At 42.9% G+C, this 19141-nt stretch overlaps 1 protein-coding gene across 1 annotated transcript in view; it reads left to right on the forward strand.

The window, feature by feature from the left end:
• The first annotated feature begins 7254 nt into the window (after positions 1-7254).
• The window catches only part of GOLM1 (golgi membrane protein 1), a 34624-nt gene continuing 22737 nt past the window's right edge, over positions 7255-19141 (forward strand). Inside the window, exons 1-3 of the mRNA XM_061343916.1 lie at positions 7255-7379; positions 14599-14771; positions 15933-16112. Coding sequence (XP_061199900.1) covers positions 14643-14771; positions 15933-16112 — 309 coding nt within the window. The 5' untranslated portion in view covers positions 7255-7379; positions 14599-14642. The remainder of the gene's footprint in view (positions 7380-14598; positions 14772-15932; positions 16113-19141) is intronic.

Genomic DNA, 19141 nt, shown 5'->3' on the forward strand with positions numbered 1-19141 from the left:
TATCCCAAAGCAAATACCTGAAACATTTGATCTTCTCCTTGTCCCCACAGTAAAAGGCTGACGTTACGATTCCTGTGAAAATTTATAGCCAATGCACCTCAAAGACCTTTGGACTACAGTACCTTACTCACAGCTCATTGCTGCTCTTAAGTGTTAAAAATTAATCCTCATCTTTAACACACATCTCCAACATACAGAGCAACTAAGTCCTTTACAAAGTCAAAGGGAGCTGTGAGCCAAAGCTCAGCAGCGTAAATATTCTTTAAGAGGCTCCACACCACTGCTAACATCACCTCTCAAGTTCTGCCCCTCTCAGAGGTACAGATTTGAAGTCTCCTGCAGAACCTTTTGCCTGTTCTGTCCTTGCAATCACTCAGTTTCTCGTTGATCACAAATACCCAACAAATGTGAAGGAAAGCAGTGCAGAACTTACTGAGAAGGGCTAAGGTTAGTTGGAGATAGTGGAAAACTGCCCAGGAATGACAAACAAAAATATTTTTAAGAAATTACCCAACCATACCGGGCTATTTTTTTTCAAATCTTCTGATAAGTCTTTGTTTTCTTTGATTTGTGGAGCATCAGTAACCTTTTTTGTAAGCTCATCTATCCTTTCTTCACACTGTTCCTTTAATTCTTTCATCTGGTTGATGCATTGTGACCTGGAGAAAACAAAAAGCCGAGCAGTTGTCAACTTTCACCCACACTTTTCTAAAATGCCAAAATACTCTTTTCTAAAATGATCTTTTCTATCATCATTTTATTACTTTTTTAGTCCTATTATCTGTGCTTGTATTTGAGAAGTCAGAAGTAAGAGACTGAATGACCAGCTAAGTCCTAGGGACAAACATGTTGTGAAGATGGCAAAGTTCTACTGAAAAATTTATTTAAACTGCTTTTGTTAGACCGGCTCAACAAGCTACATGAATTTTCTTGTCTTACACTAACCTGTCGATTTCAGTAAGTCAGGATCAATTTTCATCCTTGAAGCATTTCTAGGCAACAGAAATGAGTATCTGGAGTTCAGCTAGGAAGGGGAAACAACCAGGTAGTGGCTGAAATAAAACATCGATGTAAGCCACTGCTAGCAAAGAGAGCACCCTTTCTCCGTATTTCACTGAAACGCAGTTCTGGAAGACTTAACGGATCATACGTTACAGAAACGGAGTTCACCAGTAGTTCCAAAAGCATGTCCTAAAGATGCAAGTATTGTGATCTTTTACATGCTTTCAATAGTTACACAATGCCATTAGTGCCGTAACCTGTGTGACACCAGAGGTCTTCTGTTTGCAGTTCTGCAGTCTGCCTTTCCCTCACAGCTCCATAACCTCTAGGTAGGCTGTTGCAGAAGGGTTTTCCCTGAATCTGCCAGGGCACTGCTTTCCCCTTTGTGCCTGGGCAAGCCCCAGGTCAAGCTGGGTTTTTCAGGGTAAATGGCTGCCATTAGGAAAAATATAACCCCTTCTCCCCCACTCTCTTCATAGCCCGTTTGTAACTTTCGGTTTATATTAGCAGAAGAACAAAACCCAGTGAATAACAAAGCAGGTAAGCATTACACCGTAACAGACATGCAGAAGGCTTAGAAACCAGTCCTCACAGGACCCCAAGTATGCTTTTGATCCCACTGTGAACAATAACAAGCAATAGTGTGTTTGAGTGGGGATGAAAAGTGTATCACGCTGGGACAAAATGTGGTGAAAAACCATTGCTGTCAGCACCCACTGCTCTGGAGAGCATGCCCAAGGATGAGGCTTGGCTGGAGACCGGGCTGTTTCGCTAACAGTGGCAGAGGAGTTTGTTGTGTTTTTTAAACTTCTTTTCCTCTCTCTCATTTTTGTCCCCTCTGAGATGACTTTGAGTTCTATGTATACCATCAGTTACAGACTCTGCAAATAGATCCTTCTACATGCAAAACCTTTCTTGGCATCCCTTGTGCAACAGTATGGTCAACATACTGCAAATTTCACCTCCCCTTCACTAACAGAACGGAGATGAGTATCTTCTGAGCCTGGTTCTGGCAGTGTTAGTACCTCTGCTGTAGCAGCAGTTGGTTCAGATGGGCATATTCCATTTCTCATGTTGCAAATAAACCACTGCCTAATCCAGAGGAATTCTCAGACCGTGTGCCCTCTACAACAGCAAGTCATTCTTACTGCACTTTCGTCCTTCTCCACCCTGCTTTTTAAAAGCCAACAATCCGTTCTGTAGTTCACATCCAGCAAGGAAGAAGACTGGCAGACAGGCATGCTATGAACTGGCAAATTAATTACCTTTATTACCACCTCTTTTTGACTAGACATTACTCTGAAGTCTTACTTTGGTAATGCTAATACATAAAGGAGTCACCAGAATAAGTAGTCCTTCCTATGTCAATGAATGTCAGAGACAATAAAACAACATAGGCTGGACTTAAGCACACGTTCACTATTTCTAGGAAATAAAAGAACATCAGAATACCTGCACCTCAGCCTGCAAGCTTGAGAAAGCTGCCGCGTGCAGACAACCTGAAGTTGGAGATAGCGCAACCTCTCACAAATGCCTTTTCATCTCACAATGCACATGAAAATAAACTTCATTTAACATCTGTGACAAATCCTCACCCTTTTGAATTTATTATCTGTGAAGGCTTGTAAAAGGGATTTCTGGAGACTGGAATGCTCTACCCATGCATACAACAACTTCTGAAGCACAAGAACAGCACTAGTTTCTCCAATTCATCCTACCAATGTGACGCCGTTCAAATTGCAAAACCAGCACTTTAAATTCAGACTCTTTGACATGTTTTCCCTCTAGAGTTACTTTCTGTGATAAACAGCTCACCTGTGCACACACAAAGGAGATCAGTCAATAAAAAAGGAGATCAGTCAATACCCCCCCCCCAGCTGCTCTCAGGCCCATCACAGCAACCATCAGCCCAACCAAGGCCCATTTCCAAGAGCCTAAAAGAGCACAGAGGCATAAGGGCAGTGGGGAGCCTAAGATATGGACTCAGGCATCCTGTCCAGACCATCCCATAGGCCCAGGGCTGACTCCAGTCAGCCTCAGCCCCTGTGCCAGTGTGAAACCCACTGAGATGAGTCAACAGGACCAAGGCATGTCCTGCCCAGTGTAGGGGACACATAACAGATGCAAGGGCAGAACACGTCAGGATCACACAAGACGTATTATGGGACCATAAGCAGGGGAAGTCATGGATCTCTGACAGGAACAAACACGCAAAAAGAGAGAGAAGGCGATAAACATTAATTGCACGTCAGCACATTGCTGGTCGGTGTGCTTGGCTGGCCTTGCCCTGCACCTGATCAGGACAGGCTGTCCCACTTTCTATTAAATGCCTTTTTAATTCTTCCCTGTTTAGTGTGTGTGCCAATGTATGAAGGCGCGAGGGCAGCAACTGGAGTCAGATCAGGTCTGAGTATGATGCCTGGATGCTGCAGGGACTGGTGCCAGCCAGTACGTAAGTACATGAGCACGGTTTGCACTACAGACCCCTCCTCAGAGCAGGGTGACGCTACTGATGTTGTTCATGCTCATGTGCTCCATGTGTTCGTGTTAACCTGCGTACTTGACCATGTACAGGCATGCTGTGCATGCACAGGAACACACGTGCAGCCTCTCCCCCCCAGGAGGTTTGTTTATTCCTGCCTTTCTACTCTGCTGGTGCCCTCAACATAAAAAGGACATGGAACTGTTGGAACAAATCCAGAGAGGGCCACGAGGATGATCAGGGGACTGAAGCATATCCTGTATGAAGACAGGCTGAGAGTGTTGGGGCTGTTTAGCCTGGAGAAGAGAAAGCTGCGTGGAGATCTCATAGCAGCCTTCCAGTATGTCAAGGGGGCCTATAAGGATGCTGGGGAGGGACTCTTCATTAGGGACTATAGTAATAGGACAAGGGGTAATGGGTTCAAACTTAAACAGGGGAAGTTTAGATTGGATATAAGGAGGAAATTCTTTACTGTGAGGGTGGTGACACACTGGAATGGGTTGCCCAAAGAAGTTGTGACTGCTCCATGCCTGGCAGTGTTCAAGGCCAGGTTGGACACAGAGTGGGGCAACGTGTCTAGCATGTGGTGTCCCTGCCTATAGCAGGGAGGCTGGAATTAGATGATTTTAAGGTCCTTTCCAACTTTAACTATCCTATGATTCTATGATTCTTGGAGGTATTAGAAACACCACATAAAGCACAGACACATAACACTGGGCTCAGAATACCCAAAAATTGTAGATCGTATCCGTCAAACAGTTGCATGTCACATCACCCCTTGGAAACACAGTGCTCCCACACTTCAGAACACTCTTTCACATAGATTAACTCTCCTGGTTTATTTGTCCGGGAGTTCAAGAAAAACCAGACATACTATATCCATAGCATCGACTGCAAAGTACTTTGTAGTTTGGCTATTTTCTCTTTAGGAACATTTTAATGTCTATCAAAACCTACCATAGTTTCTTTGTAGAGTCCTAGAAACACGACAAAACTTGTATAATAAAGTCATGCTTAACAGTGTTACCTTTCATGGAGTAACACTCAATTTAAAAAAAATATGCACCACCATCAGTTTTAATATTTCTGACGCAGATAAAACTATATTTGTTCTTTCACCATTCATTAATTTGCTGACTTACAATTCCGGCACATGAATGTACCCTGATTTCAGTGCTCTGCCAATATATGCATATGTCAATAATCACACATCTACTGCTGTGTTTCCAGTTAATCTAATGATAAATAATCAGTATTATACAGGTTTGGGTGCTTTTAATCCTTCCTTCGCAAAGCACATTTGATTTTCTTACTTCATTTTAAACAGTAGTTTTGATTTTCAAATCTACCTCTGGAACAGTTTCCAATTACTCAGGCAATCAACCTCCAGCAGGCTTCTGCAAATTGCTTTACTTACAGACTGTGCTATTCAGGCACAGTATTTTGGCAGTGGCAAGTCCTAATATGAAGTGCTTTCAAGTACAAAGCTGTCTTCCTTCTTAAGGCCAGCTCTGTCCTGGATCGAGGGTCACCCTGTCCTGTGAAGTCCCTCTAAGGAATCTCTCATCAAGTGTATTGATTCTAGCACTGGTCCCAAGAGATCTTGCTGACCCTCAACTTTTCTGCTGTGTAATGTATAGAGAGGTGATTCCTATTGGCTTCAAAGCAGTGTTAGAATGTAGTTTTGAAAGACCATTGTAGAATTGCGAATATATAGCAAACAGGAAACCATGCTGAGTGGCCTGGCTACTATATGCCATCCATAAACCAAAATGAGGGATTTTCTTTCAAGACTTCTTTGCTTTACCACATTTACATTTAAAGAAAAAACTTTCATTTTTGTTAGTTCTCTGTTAAAATATATGGTGATAAATTTTTGAACTGAAGAGACATTGTCAATAATTTGCACATTCTACTAATTTTTGTGCAAGATAACATAGTTGTAGTTTGAAGTATTAATTAGTAGGGAAATAAATGATGGCTGTAAAAATTAAATAGAGCAGTTCGGGTTTTTATGCAAAAACCATTGCAGCATCTGAGCCTTTCTCAGCTGATATTTTCCGAAACACTGTTACGCGATGACTGCTCATAAACATCTTGAACTGATTCTGTCACCCTGAATGTGTTTAAACAGTATTCTAATTGCTCTTGGCAAACTGCAAAGTGATGTAGTTTTTTCAACTCAGTTAAGTGAATTTCTTCTCATAGGATCCATACTGCAGACACTCTCTCTATTTGAGTTAGGCTTTACAGTCAATAAGGTTTTGAGATTTGTTGGCCATTTCTGTTTCTAAATGATCTCTTCCACAATCCTCTGGACAGAACCAGAAGATTGCCTTACCTCAAGACAACCTCATGCAACAGGGAAAAACATGGGGCTATGTCTCCAGAATTTTTAGATGACTGTAAGCAAGCAGGGCAAAATTATTCAGTCAGTGGTCTCTGACTGCTGAGGTCCCTGAGGCTGCAGACAGTCCTCATTTTTTTTTCTGCTTGCAATTCTTCCTAATGGATATTTTTATTGGTGTTTATTTTTAATGTCTTTTTTGTCTTACTATGACAAATGAGCTGTTTCCTGGGTCTCAGTGTGTTTTTATGAATATCAACAAACAGTTCAGTTCCCTAAACATCTGAAACCCTGTTTTTAGTCAAATTGTAATTCTAGACCTTGAATATACTGGGCTACTAAACAAGGACCCACTTTTCCTTAAAAACTGGAAAAGAAGGAAAAAAAGTTCTCACTCGGGAAATCACACAACTGTCTAACCAGGCGTATGTGATCCCACGTGGCTTTGAACTTGCAATAAAAATGTCTGTTTCTGAGCTAGACAAAGCTACTGTACATGTTATTAAAAAAACCAAACCAAACCAAACCAAACCAAACCAAACCAAACCAAACCAAACCTGTTCTTTCCCATGAAAAAGCTAAAATTCAGGTCTTACACTGATCAATTTTTGAATGGTCTTCAAGGACTGGAAGAGAGGGTCATTTCACACTCAACACTATCTTCTGGCATGCTAGATCATTTTTGTTAAGTTCGTGCTTTTTGTTAAGTTAGAATTTTCTGGTTTTTGTTTGTTCTACCATGTCATTATACCATGTCATTAAGGAAACTGATCTAGAAGCAGTAACTTCTCCCATAGATTAATAAATTCTCCTGCATCTTTCTTAGCCTACAACTGTTATTGTTCCTTTCCTACCACCCTTCCTTTTTGGTGTTTTTTTTTTTTTTTTTTTTTGGCTTTGACGTTTTGAACAAAGAAAATACACACTGCATCCATTTGGCTGTCAAAAGTAAGTACTAAAACAACCTTCCTGAGCTTTATTTCACTCGTCCCTGATTTCGGACACTCAGCTTTCCCCACAAGTCACTCTCCAGAAACCCAAACGCCTGTGATGAGGGCTGGGAATTCGGACCCCAGCTAAGGCGCGGGCCAAGGGCTCTGCCTGAGCTACCCATACGGGAATCGCGGGCTGGCGGGAGGACCGCACATGCCGCCGCTGCCCGGCAGTTCACCGCACGGCTCTGACGCTGCCCCGACGACGCGGCACAGCGCGGGTGCCCCCTCGGCGGCAGGCGCCAGTGGGACGGGGCGCTGGTGGCAGCCGCGAGGCGGCCCCTGGCCTGGGGTGCCTCGGGCAGGGGGAGGTGGCGGGCCGGGGCGGGGCTGGGCGAGGGCTGCCCGGGAGCTCCCGCTGCCCAGGAGGCCGGCAGGCTTCCTCTTCGCCCCACACTTCCTGCCAGCGCTGCCCTGCTGTGCCGAGGCGTGCCCTCCCCTCACTGCCCGCGGTGCCTCCGACCGCCGCGCTCTCTCGCAGCGGGCGCCGAGGACTGCGGGGGGCGCGCCACCGGCCGCCGCCTTCCTCCTCGACGCGGCGGCTCGGGAAGTTGAGGTGAGCGGCCGCGGTCCTCGCTGTTGCCTGTTGGGCGGGGCTGGGGGCTGCTGCGGCCAGGCCTGCCTGGAGTCCCGTTCCCCGCACGGCGGCCTGTGCCGGGATTAGGGCAGGCGGCTGGCGGGGACGGGCGACGGGGCGTGAGGGACCCCGGGCCGCGGCCTGCCGCCTGTCCTTTGGCTGTCGCTGCCCGCCGGGCTGGGCTCAGCTGGCTCCACCAGCGGCGGGTGGCGAGCGGAGGCGCCGGCGCGCGGTGTGCGAGGCGGGAGGCGAGATGCGGCCAGGGCGGGCTCCGTCCCGCGGGAGCTCGCTGCTCGCCGTAGGTGGATGTCAGGTTCGTCTGGGCTTAGCCTGCGGGCATACCTGGAACTAAAGGCGCTTTATTGTAGTACTCTGTCTTTCTTTGTTCAGTCAGTCTTCCCTTTTTGGGTCTTTAGCATAGAGAGAAGCGTGTTTAGCTCTGAACAGTTCTGGTAGGTAGAAATGGAGGTAGACAGACTTCCACAGTGGAGGTAGAAACGATGATGTTAGAAATCAGAAAGGGCTGTAACAAGGCAGGGCGTGAGGTAATCTCCTCCAGGCTCAACGGTAAAGGTGGGACCAGATAGTCTTTCCAGGTGCCTTCCAGCCAGGGCTGTGACCTGAAACTGTTCACCCTCTTCTACCTCTTCTGAGCCAGCCTTGCTCAAGCGGCTCCCTGCTTTTCCTCCCCAGCAGGCAGAGCTGTGGAGTTCTCACTCCCGTTGGGGTGGCTGGTGGCTGTTCACAAGTTCGTGCCTCCAGAGTCCTTCCCAGTTACGCTTGGTGAAGTGTTTCACCCACCTCCTCAGGAATTTTCGTTCAGCTGCAGGTTAGACAGTAAACACTGTGTTTGTTTCAGGCACCCTGGAGGCTAACCTCACTTTGCTTTGTTGGAGTCCCTTGTCACCTTCCAGATGTAACTGGTCACGTTTGTAATTAACCTGGCCCCTGTGCTGACTCCTTTAAGATGGCGCTTCATGTTACGTCTTGACAGAACTTTCCTCATGAAGAGCTATTTGCAATCTTTATTTTTTACTTTTCTAGGGGGAGGTTTGTGTGTTTTACAGCGAAACCATACATGTAGTGTTACAGATGTGGGGGGGGACAGGAGCATAGTGGTTTTCTCGCCACATACTTAAACGTACTGTACTCCATTTCCTAATGTTGGTGCGGTTTTTAAGATCAAGAGGGTGGCCTGTTAATGGTGATCCTAACAAGATAGTTCATGTTCTATGAGAAAAATACTGGCAACAGAATATCTTCCTTAAAATAAATGAACGCTTTGAGGAAATGATGGGATCATTCTGGTATATGAGCTGCTTGTGTGATTTCGTTTTCATGCCCAGTATTTTCAGGTGGTTATAGTATTGTCAACAAGTACACCTAGACAGCATGTCCAGTAACTTCAGATATGGGTATTTTAGAAGATTTTCTCAAGTTAACTTTGGTCACCTAACTTCCTTCATCAGAATCAATACCTACCTTAAATCTCTAGCATCTGTTTAGCTACACACCTCTTGGGGATACCTCTTTAATCAGATAAAGAGCAGGACATCGTGGGTGTTGGTTATAGCTTCTTGTAATGTAGTCATTTGAAAGATGAGATACTTCCTGAGCTGAAAAATAATTCGAGGACGAGTGATAACAGTCATCCTCCCCCTGAAAAGATAGTGCTTCTTCAGTATCTTCATACTCTTCTGCTCTGTTACTTCTATTTGAAAACGCATTAGAAAAGGAAGACCTTTTCTGAACTGAGTGTCTAATGATGGTTATTCCTGAGAAGGGTGAGAGTGCAGCTGCTCAATGTGTTGTGCTGCAAATGCTTCTCCCCTTCCTGTGAAAAGTAACTTGGTAATTTGAACAAATAGTGACTCAATGACATCCTGTGGCATCTGTGTTCGATTTTTTTTTTCTGGAGGTGGTGCTTTGAAGTGAGCCAGTCATTCAAAGTACAGAAGTTTGAAAAGTGGCTGGAGCAGAGTGTTCCAGGAGGTTTTGTCAGTTTGTTTGGTTTTGGTTTTGTGTTTTTTGGTTTGTTTGGTGGTTGGTTGGGTTTTTTTTTTTTTTTTTTAATTTGTTTGGTTGTTTGAGCCTGCAGTTTGTGGATTCCTGTGCATGGTATTTAGAAAGTCTGTGGTCAGCAGGCTTGAGTTCATGATACAAACTTTGAATCTCCATTGGAAGAGCATTTTGTTTGACCTTTTCTGACTTGCTAACTCGAAAAAAACCCACCCCCAGTGTTGCTGCAGAGGATGATGAGAAACCTCCTGTGTTTTGTGGCAGTGTATTATACCATGTCTCTGACCTCTTAGAGCAGTCAGGGCACCCTTGAAAGCCTGAAGGTTGCTGTGGGACTGTGAATGGTGATACTTTGGGTAACATCCAGCTGTGAGTGAGACCCAACAACTGGATTTCTCTTTCACGGATGGTCACTACTGCATGTTAACCGTATATAAAACTGAAAATAAAAGGTTTTGGCTTATTTTTGTCACCTCTCTGTTTCAACCCACACCCAAAATATCACCTTGTTTTGAAGACTGGGTGCACAAGTATTTCCTCTGTGTGTGATTCGCTTTTCTAAGAATTACGTTTTTAAAAGCTTTGCCTAAGTGTTTTTGTTAAATAAAATCCAATTTCTGGTATCTTTTAGTCTGATTTAGTCATGTCTGGGTATAACTAGCTAACTGTTGTAAGTGAAAGAGGTTTTGATTAGTTTGCTTGGTAAATCTAGTATACTTTTATTCAAACAGTCAGACATAAGAATTTTCATAGAAACATAGAATGGTTTGGGTAGGAGGACACCTTACAGATCATCTAGTTCCAACACTCTCTGTCATGGGACAGGTGATTTCTTCCAGAGTCTTGTTGACAAATTTGGCATGAATCTGCAAAAGGTGGGAATAGCCCTATGTCTGCCCCTGGATTGGAGGAGGTTTCCTCAGCCTGGACAGAGTGGTTACCTATTGGCACTCTGGTTGGATGGGGTAGTGGATCCTCTCAGTTCTGTCTGGTACCCCTCGGGTCCTTGTTTTTTCAGTCCCTTTTGCCTGAGGTTATGGTCCTGCCTTTCCAAAGGGGTTTTACTAAGGCTCTGTCCATAATCCAAGGTGCAGACCTCCAAGGAAGATGCGCCTTCACTTTTCAGTGGCTGCTCCATCTGTACATGGCCTTCATGTGCTGCTCTGGCTTATGCAAGCTAGGTGGTGAAGGAAACAGTGGGTAGGCAGCTATTGCAGGCAGGGGTTATGGGACGCCTTTTGCTTCCCACTCTGTCTACATGCTGCTTTGTTGGGATTTTTATCTGTTCTGCTTATTCCTGGCTGGCAGGTGGTGTACACATACACAGAGCTGGATCTTGTGAGCAGATCTTGGTTTTCCTTCTGGAAATCTGAAATGCACAAATTGTTTTACTCTGCCTTGAATGTCTCAGTCTTCAGACTTTGTCAGCGTGGTTGTTAGTTATCTGTAGTGGAAGATCACTGAATATTAGCTATCCTACTTCAGGTGAGTACAATAAAAGAAGGAATTGATCAGAGAGACTGATAATGTATTAGTATGGGAAATAAAAGTGTGCTGTGTGTTAATTTGCTTGAATATTTCAGAGGCTAAAACATCTCCCTCTTGATGAAGCATTGCTAAGTTGGCAAAACAGGAGAATGAAATCTGCTGTTCAAAATTCTGGAATCTTATGCTTTACCAAATGTAGAGCATTATGCACAAGATACAGCATCTCATTTTTGCATCTGTAGTAAACATTCAGGAATGATATATTCCTTCATGTTGAGTAAAATAATTTTCTTACCCATAAAATCATAAATGTATTTTGTTTTCAACTCAGATAACTGTACCAAACCAGATGTTTCCTGGAAAACAGCATGTACAAATAATTTTCATGTAAATGTGTTTAACTGAGCTGATTTGCTTATCTGTCCTCCAAAATACATAGAATCATAGAACAGAATCATAGAACAGTTAGGGTTGGAAAGGACCTTAAGATCATAAAGTTCCAACGCCCCTGCCATGAGCAGGGACACCTCACACTAAGCCATGTCACCCAAGGCTCTCTCCAACCTGGATTTGAGCACTGCCAGGGATGGAGCATTCACAACTTCCTTGGGCAACCCATTCCAGCACCTCACCACCCTTACAGTAAAATACTTCCTCCTAAATTCTGATTCCTAAATTCTAACTTCCTAAATTCCTAACTTCCTGGATTCCTAATCTAACCTGAACTTCCTGTATTTAAATTTAATCCCATTCCCCCTTGTCCTGTCACTACAGGCCCTAATGAAGAGTCCCTCCCCAGCATCCTGATAGGCTCCCTTCAGTTACTGGAAGGCTGCTATGAGGTCTCCACGCAGCCTTCTCTTCTCCAGGCTGCTCCAGGGTACATGTGTGTGTATCCATGATCCAAAGTTAAAAAGTTTTAATTTTTAAACTGATAAGAAAGGGAATATCAATTTTGCAACTGAGGCAATGTTTTGGGTCTGCTCTATTTGGATAGAAGATCTTTCTTCAGGTTTCATCTCTTTCCCCTGTATTTTGCCTTTCCTTCTGTTGAGTATAAAAATATATTCCCAATGAACATAAATTACTTAAGAGCAAACAACACTGGATTTTCCAGAGAGAGCAATATATTGCAGTCAGACATTCCATTGGGAAATCAATGCTTTCTTGCCTGCTTGTTTTTAATAGCTGAAAACAGTGGAAGAGTTCCTGAAGACTGCTGGATTTGCGTACTCAGTAGGTATATCAGCATTCCTTTAACATGGTTTTGCACTTGTGCTTTAACCTACATGTTGAACTAATTGTTCTTCCTTTGAACAATATGGTTTGCTTTTAGCTCTGAAAATTGAGCTAAATAGCTAGTCCCATACATTTACCAGTAGTTAAATTCCAGTGCAAGTTGTTACTGCTGATAACATAAATGACTTTATTTCTGACCACTAGGAGGAAAATGCCAATTATTTTATTCAAGTAACACTTGGAAAGACTCACTATCTTGCAGTGCTATGTTTAGTATTTTTCCACGTTTTCAAGTGTATCAGCTAATATTCTTACAATGAATAACAGGATACAAATGACTTCATGGCAAGTTCCAATACACATTATTTGAAATGTAGTATTTTATTCCAGTAAATAAAAGTAAACTAATTATCTTGTTCTTAGCTCATGTGGCAGTGCTGATCTGCCACATTTTCCACCTCTCATTTTTGCCACTCTGGAGATCTGTGATTCTTGGTTTTCAGTGGATCTGTGTAAAGTGAGGCAGCTCTGTACTTCTCAGGCGCTCCTGTTAGGATGGCACAGCAGGAGAATAGTCTGTGCAAGATGTATGTATTTCTGCAGTTCCTAGATTTGTATTGGAAATTTGTGCATATCTCTGTGTGTCTTAGTCTACTGCATCTTGATTTTTTTTGTTTAACAACAAAAGTGCATGGTCCCTCCTCATGCCTTTGCTTTTTCTATTGACCTTACTTCAGCTGCACATGGCCCCATGGGTGTCCGCTGGAGCTCTACAGCATGTGTCAGTTTGCTCAAATAGCTGAGGTTTCCTTAGGCAAGAATCTCAAGTGTTGGACCTGTGCAGTCATGCATACTTGTTTTTGTTTGCTTTGGGGTTTTCTGTGGATTTGATGTTTGTGTTGTTTCGTTGTTTGTTTGGGTTTTTTTTGTGTATGTGTGTGTGCATGTACACAAAGAGGCAGCATTTTCAGGAATCCATGTTTTACTCTTAGGGTCCATATGTACCCCATTCCCAAATACAAACAAATTCACAGACTTTTCAGAGGACTGCATAGATTTGAGATTTTCACCAGTCTGACAGTATTGTGCACTCCCTGCTGAGGAAGGAACATGGGTTATATTTTAAACTGAATGCAAAGGGGATTTTGTGGAGGGTGCATGTGCAGACTTAGGTACAGGTGAGCTGTTAAAAGACTAAAGTGCTGGCCGTAAGTAGAATCAGCATTTCTGGTTCCTGTTAACTTCTGGCATCACTTTCTTCCCCTGTGATTACAGTCTATGTGCATGTGAAACCCTTTGAAAGTTGCTATGATGTATTAATTTTTAAGTATATGACAACCTCTGAATTGCATCTGTAGGGAAAAAGTCAGTTCATTTAAAAGAATGTACCTTGAGAGGCTGTATAAGGTATTAGTAGTAAATGTACCCATTTCAGATTTAGTTAATGCCTTTTGACGTATCTGTCTATGCTTGCTATCTGATTCATCTTCTGTGCTCATCTTTGTGGGCTTTTGTCTGCAGGAGTACAAAAAGAGAAAACATTGATCTCAGTGTACAAGAGAGCAATCTATTACGAACTGTGCCCAAGGTTCCCAGTGGAGTTTGAGCATTCATTGAGCTACCTGCTATTACACTCATTAAGAGCAGATTTTATCATGTCACAGGATGAACACAGCCTATTTCAAACAGAATTGTGACTGCCCTTTGCTCACACTTTTATATTAAGATGGGCTGTTTTGCAGAAGCAACCCAAGTGTCATAGCAACCAGTAGTACCCTTCATACTGCTCATTCGTTACAGCAAGGTTATTTGGTTTTTGTTAGGATCAGAGACAGCAGCTGAGGATCAAAACCAGCATCATTTAATGTAATTTACCATTGTATTCACGGAGTGTATGCTAATTATTTATTTATTTATTTATTTATTATTTAGATTATCCTTAAAGTAATTTGATTCAATCTAATTTATTTTTTTATAAACCTGGAAGCAAAAGTTAAAATAATATTGTCAGAGGGAGTAAGTTGAAATTGCCTGAGTTTTGGAAGCACAGTGCAAATTGCTCCTGAAACAGTGAGACTAGGCTTATTTTCTGACTAAAAGAGATAATAAGGAATTTATCCTCTATCTGTAGACCAGTGTTACCTGACCAAGTCTGGGTGTAATATATGATAAAAGCATGACTGGTTTGTTCTGTTCATTGCAGATTTTCATTATATTGCTAGGAATATTCAAAGCTTCCCTCTCAAGTCCATGTGAAGCTTTATGTACAAGGTGATGGCACAAGATGGCCTTTCTTGGTCTTTCAGATGGAAGTATCTAGACAGTGTGCCTTCCTGCCTGGGTATAGCCCGTTCAGCAGAGAGCAGTTTTGTTACTGCAGTAAAAGTTTCATTGCATGTATAAAGTAGCTGTAGTGGAGGATGCAATCTAATGTGCGTATATTAATTTGCAGGTTTCCACACTGTTGCAGTTCTTTGGGTTTGTGTTTTTCCTGAAATGGTAGGACTAGGAAACAGCTGCCGAGGGATGAAGTCTCCACCCCTGCTTGTGGCTGCGCTCGTGGCGTGCATCATTGTTTTGGGCTTCAATTACTGGGTTGCAAGTTCCCGCAGCGTGGATCTGCAGGTAACTTGCCTGTTGCTGTGCATATTGTCCTGTACTTGTGTGGCTAAAAGTATAGTCTAGAAGAAGGGTGCCTCTCCTGCATGTGGTGGGCAAGGAGCTTCAGCATGTTGTAGGAATTCTCATAAATACTACAGTTGCTTATCAGGAGTGGGAGATGGGGCGGTGAGAGGAATTCTGATTTTTAGGTGAGGGAAACCCAGAACTTGAAAGCCTGAATGTATGGTACTTGTTACTTATGCTCACACAAAGCATTCAGCTATCTAACTCTCCATTCCTAGAATCATTGAATAGTTTGGGTTGGAAGAGACCTTCAAAGGCCATGTGGTCCAGCCCTCCTACAATGAGCAGGGACATCTTCAACTAGATCCGGCTGCCCAGAACCGTATCCAGCCTTTGCCTTGAATGCCTCCAGGGATGACGTGTCCACCACCTCTCTGGGCAACTTGTGCTAGTGTTTTAAAACCCTTGTTGTAAAGAATATTTTCCTCACACCCAGCCTGAATCTCCCCTCTTTTAGTTTAAACCCATCACCCCTCGTCCTGTCTTAACAGCCCCTGCAAAAAGTCTTTTCCCATCTTATAGGCCCCTTTTAAGCACTGAAAAGTCACAATAAGGTCTCCCTGGAGTCTACTCCAGGCTGAACGACCCCAGCTCTCCTCTGCTTGTTGCTGCTGTTTGACCAATCAAGAAGAAGGGTGATCTTTTGATAATAAATGAATCCTTCTCATATGTGTCTCTGTGTAACAGCTATATGTCACTTGTTCGTGAAAGTTAGGTAGTGTTGTCTTCCTCCTGCTTTTTCCACAGTCTTCCGGGAAAACATACTGATCTGAGAGATGAATTTTCCCTGTAAGTCAGTTTAAGACCAACACTGGAAAGTGCAGTGATGTCAGAATTGTTTGGATTAAATTCTTTTATCTTTAACTGAAATTTTTATAGTCTCTGAAAAATATACTATACTGTTAATTTATTTAAACTGGGAAGAGTGTGTCTACGTGTGTGGCAGGTGTCCCTGGCCAACACAACACTTTGATGACACTAGAATTGTTAGTTCTGTGAAATTTGGTATTCTTTGTATTGGAGGAGAGTCTATTGAGAATAGTCATTTTTCATGGGAGGATCGTAATTTCTATTTTCTTGGGCTAATTTGCTCTTTCTCAGGGTCGGATCATGGATCTGGAAGGCAAAGTCCGCCGTGCGGCAGCAGAGAGGGGTGCTGTGGAACTCAAGAAGAATGAATTCCAAGGGGAGCTAGAGAAGCAGCGGCAGCAGATTGACAAAATTCAGTCCTTGCACAGCTTTCAGATGGAAAATGCCAACAAGCTACACCAGGAAGAGAAGGTAGGGCCCAAAGGTGTTTATACCTGTTCACAGTTTTCTCCGAGACTGTGGTTTACCAATACACTCTCTGCAACAGAGTAAGGTTGCTCAAATGTTCCAGCTGATGGGCATATGGTCTGTGTTGGTGTGGCAAAACATTTTATTTATGTGTCATTGTCTGCTATTGCACATTGAATGCACGTTATAGCTTTCATTGTATAACACATGAAATATTAGAAGTTACAAGTAGCAACACTGGAATAAAACCTCTCCCCCAGTTCACATGTTGGTGAAACTCACCATCTGTTTTGGCATCTTTTTGCATTCCAATTCTGTCCCGCAAGGAATAAAAGCACATTCACGAGTTAAACAGAACAAAAAAACAAACAAAAGGTGAGGAGAGGGCAAACAGAACTAAGTATTTGCTTAATTTTTGCTTAATTTACTCTACAGTCTCTTTTACAAGCGAAATACGGTTTAAGTTTTGTTTTTATAATCAGATTTTCCTTTAGTCAAAAGTGTTAGGAGTCAGCTAGCTGGACATGCTGGCCACAGAGTTCACAGCATAGGATGGATGTTGAGAGCTGCTGACAGGTGCTCACCCAGGCATTTTAAGGAAGGTTGGTGGATGAAATGTTTCAGCCAGACTATGGTGTGTTACCTTTCTGCTTCAAACTACTGTGGTACTAGACAAATGTAGCTGACATTACGTGATCTGCCTTGTAGTGGTGGTGGTTTTGAGTCTAAAGGACATGTAGGAGCTGTCGTCCATTAAACCTGGCATCTGTGCCAGGAAAAGAGTTGGAGAGTATTTTACAAAACCAAAACTGCTGTTGGATGTGTGGGTGGATGTGGTAGTCTGGGAAAGAGTCAAAGTGGTTCTTGGAAAAGCAGATATTGCTTCTAAAGTCTCCTGGAGTTTCCTTCTGAAAGTCGGTGACAGGGAGGAGGGAGATTAATGAACGCATTCACACCTGGAAATGCAAAAGAAAATACATTAATTGCTTGTAGAGAAATTATGCTGCTATGTTGGTGAGACCGTTACCACAGGGGTGAATGATAAGGCAAAAGTTACAGGAAAAAATTACAAGGCATCTTAGAAATAAACTGGATTAGTTGTACTGTGCGGAGGCCACTGGTGGAGTTCTGGATTGTGGGAAAGCCAGGCAGAGGGAATGAGGAGGGTGACCAAAGCTGTGCAGAGTTTCTCTGCAGGAATCCACAGTGTAGATTCCAGGCTGGACAAGAGCCAGCTGAGGAGAGCTGTTGTGGGCATATCTAGGATCATGAATCGTGTGGAAAGTGCTCATGGCTGGGAGAGGCGAGGAATGGTTGTTCTCCATCCACTGTTGGGCTTCAAATGCAGTCAGCAAGTTGTAGTTCAGACTGAGCAGAAGTGCTCTTCATGCAATAGATAGTGAAGCTGCAAATGTGTGACATCCATAATTCCCAGTTGCAGTGGGTCTTTGTGGGTTAAAAAGTGACTGGTTAACCTTGAACAAACTCTGTGCCACTGCCCAATACAAAGGCATTCAAGTCTGGCTCCAGATGTTCCTCAGCCAGAAATAGATGCTGTTTGGCAGATACCGATACTTGGTGTTTATTTGGCATCCAGGTTGCTGGGCAAGGTGGATTTTGGGGTTGGTAGCTCTTACGTTCTCTTAAGTGCTTTTTCCTCCATCATCCTAAAATGCAATTGTTCATTAATGGAGTAGTCTATGAAGCTTGCTGTTGAAACCCCAGGAGCTGATGCTATAGGAAGCATTAGGTATAAAGGGTACGGTGGACTCATTTACTGTCTTCTGCTTTTTTGTGACTGGAGAAGAGCATGTCTCAGGAGCCTCAAGTGATAGGACGAGTATGTGTGTGCCTGTGCACCACTCTGTGGCAAATTCAAGCTTTGCTTTTGTTGCTCTTGTAACGCATGAGCAAGTATCCTGCACAGTAGTAGTTTGTTTTCCAACGCTGTGATTAAAGAGTAGGGAGAGTTGTTTTACTGGGAACCTCTGTATTTGTCAAAAGATGCCATTAGCCAAGTTGGCATGGATTCCCCCCCTCTCATTTAGGAATGCTGGTGATAGGGAAGAGAGGGAAAACTTAGCTCTTTGTGCTAAGGATCCTGATCTGAAGAATCTGTCCAGGATCAGAGGTTATTCTACAGAGGGATGTAGGATATAAGAAAAGACTATTTCTGAGTCCTTTTTTTGTGTATCTATATTGGTATGTGAGTGTGTGTTGTATGTTAATGTGTGCATATGTAACATACATGAGCACGCATATCTGTTTTTTTGGCTTCATGGATTTCAGTGGAATCCAGGATTCCTGAGAGGCAAGTAATGAATTCATCATTTCTAGTTACTGGAAACTTAGTGCTTGAACTAAACTTTGTTTACTCCATGGGGGTTAGTAGCAAATATTTACCTAGTCAAGGAGAATGAATGCAAATCCAAATCACAAGTCTCTCAACTTGCCTTAAAAATAATACAAACTGTTTAACTAACTAGACAGATCTTTGAGTGATAAACGTGATTTTATTTGGTTCTACATGCTCTTAAAGAAAAATGAAAATGCTTTCAGCTGATGTGTAAGAGTGAATGGTCTGTCTTGAAAACCCATCTGTTTCAGGATAAAAATATAGTTCTGCTGATTATAGAAAAAATCTATACAGGAACAACCATTTTGAGTTAAATTTGCCTTCTTTTCCAGTAGAACTGTCTCTGTGCTACTTAAAGGATGAGGACATAGAAGGTAGGAGGAAATCAGAGCCTGAAATACCCTGTGGGCTCACCATTCACTGAACCAATGTAATCCTGGGAAATTGCTGTTGTAATCATTATTCTCTTAGGTCTGAGTACGTATGAAACACTTTAGTCACCAGTTTGCTTTTAAAAAATCTGCTTGAATTTTTAAGGACTAATACAGGTTCGTCAGATGGCTTGTGGAAATCCATACAGAGATAGACTGAAGAGATAAGAGAGCTTACATGAACTCTTAGTCACAACAGATAAGTAATGAGGAGTGCAAAGGGCTGTTTGTAATCTGTAAGTGAT

The sequence above is a fragment of the Neopsephotus bourkii genome, unplaced genomic scaffold, assembly GCF_033783945.1.
Source record: "Neopsephotus bourkii isolate Nb327-2 ecotype Australia unplaced genomic scaffold, CSIRO-AGI_Nbou_v1 NB_1831, whole genome shotgun sequence".
Classification (NCBI taxonomy): Eukaryota; Metazoa; Chordata; class Aves; order Psittaciformes; family Psittacidae; genus Neopsephotus; species Neopsephotus bourkii.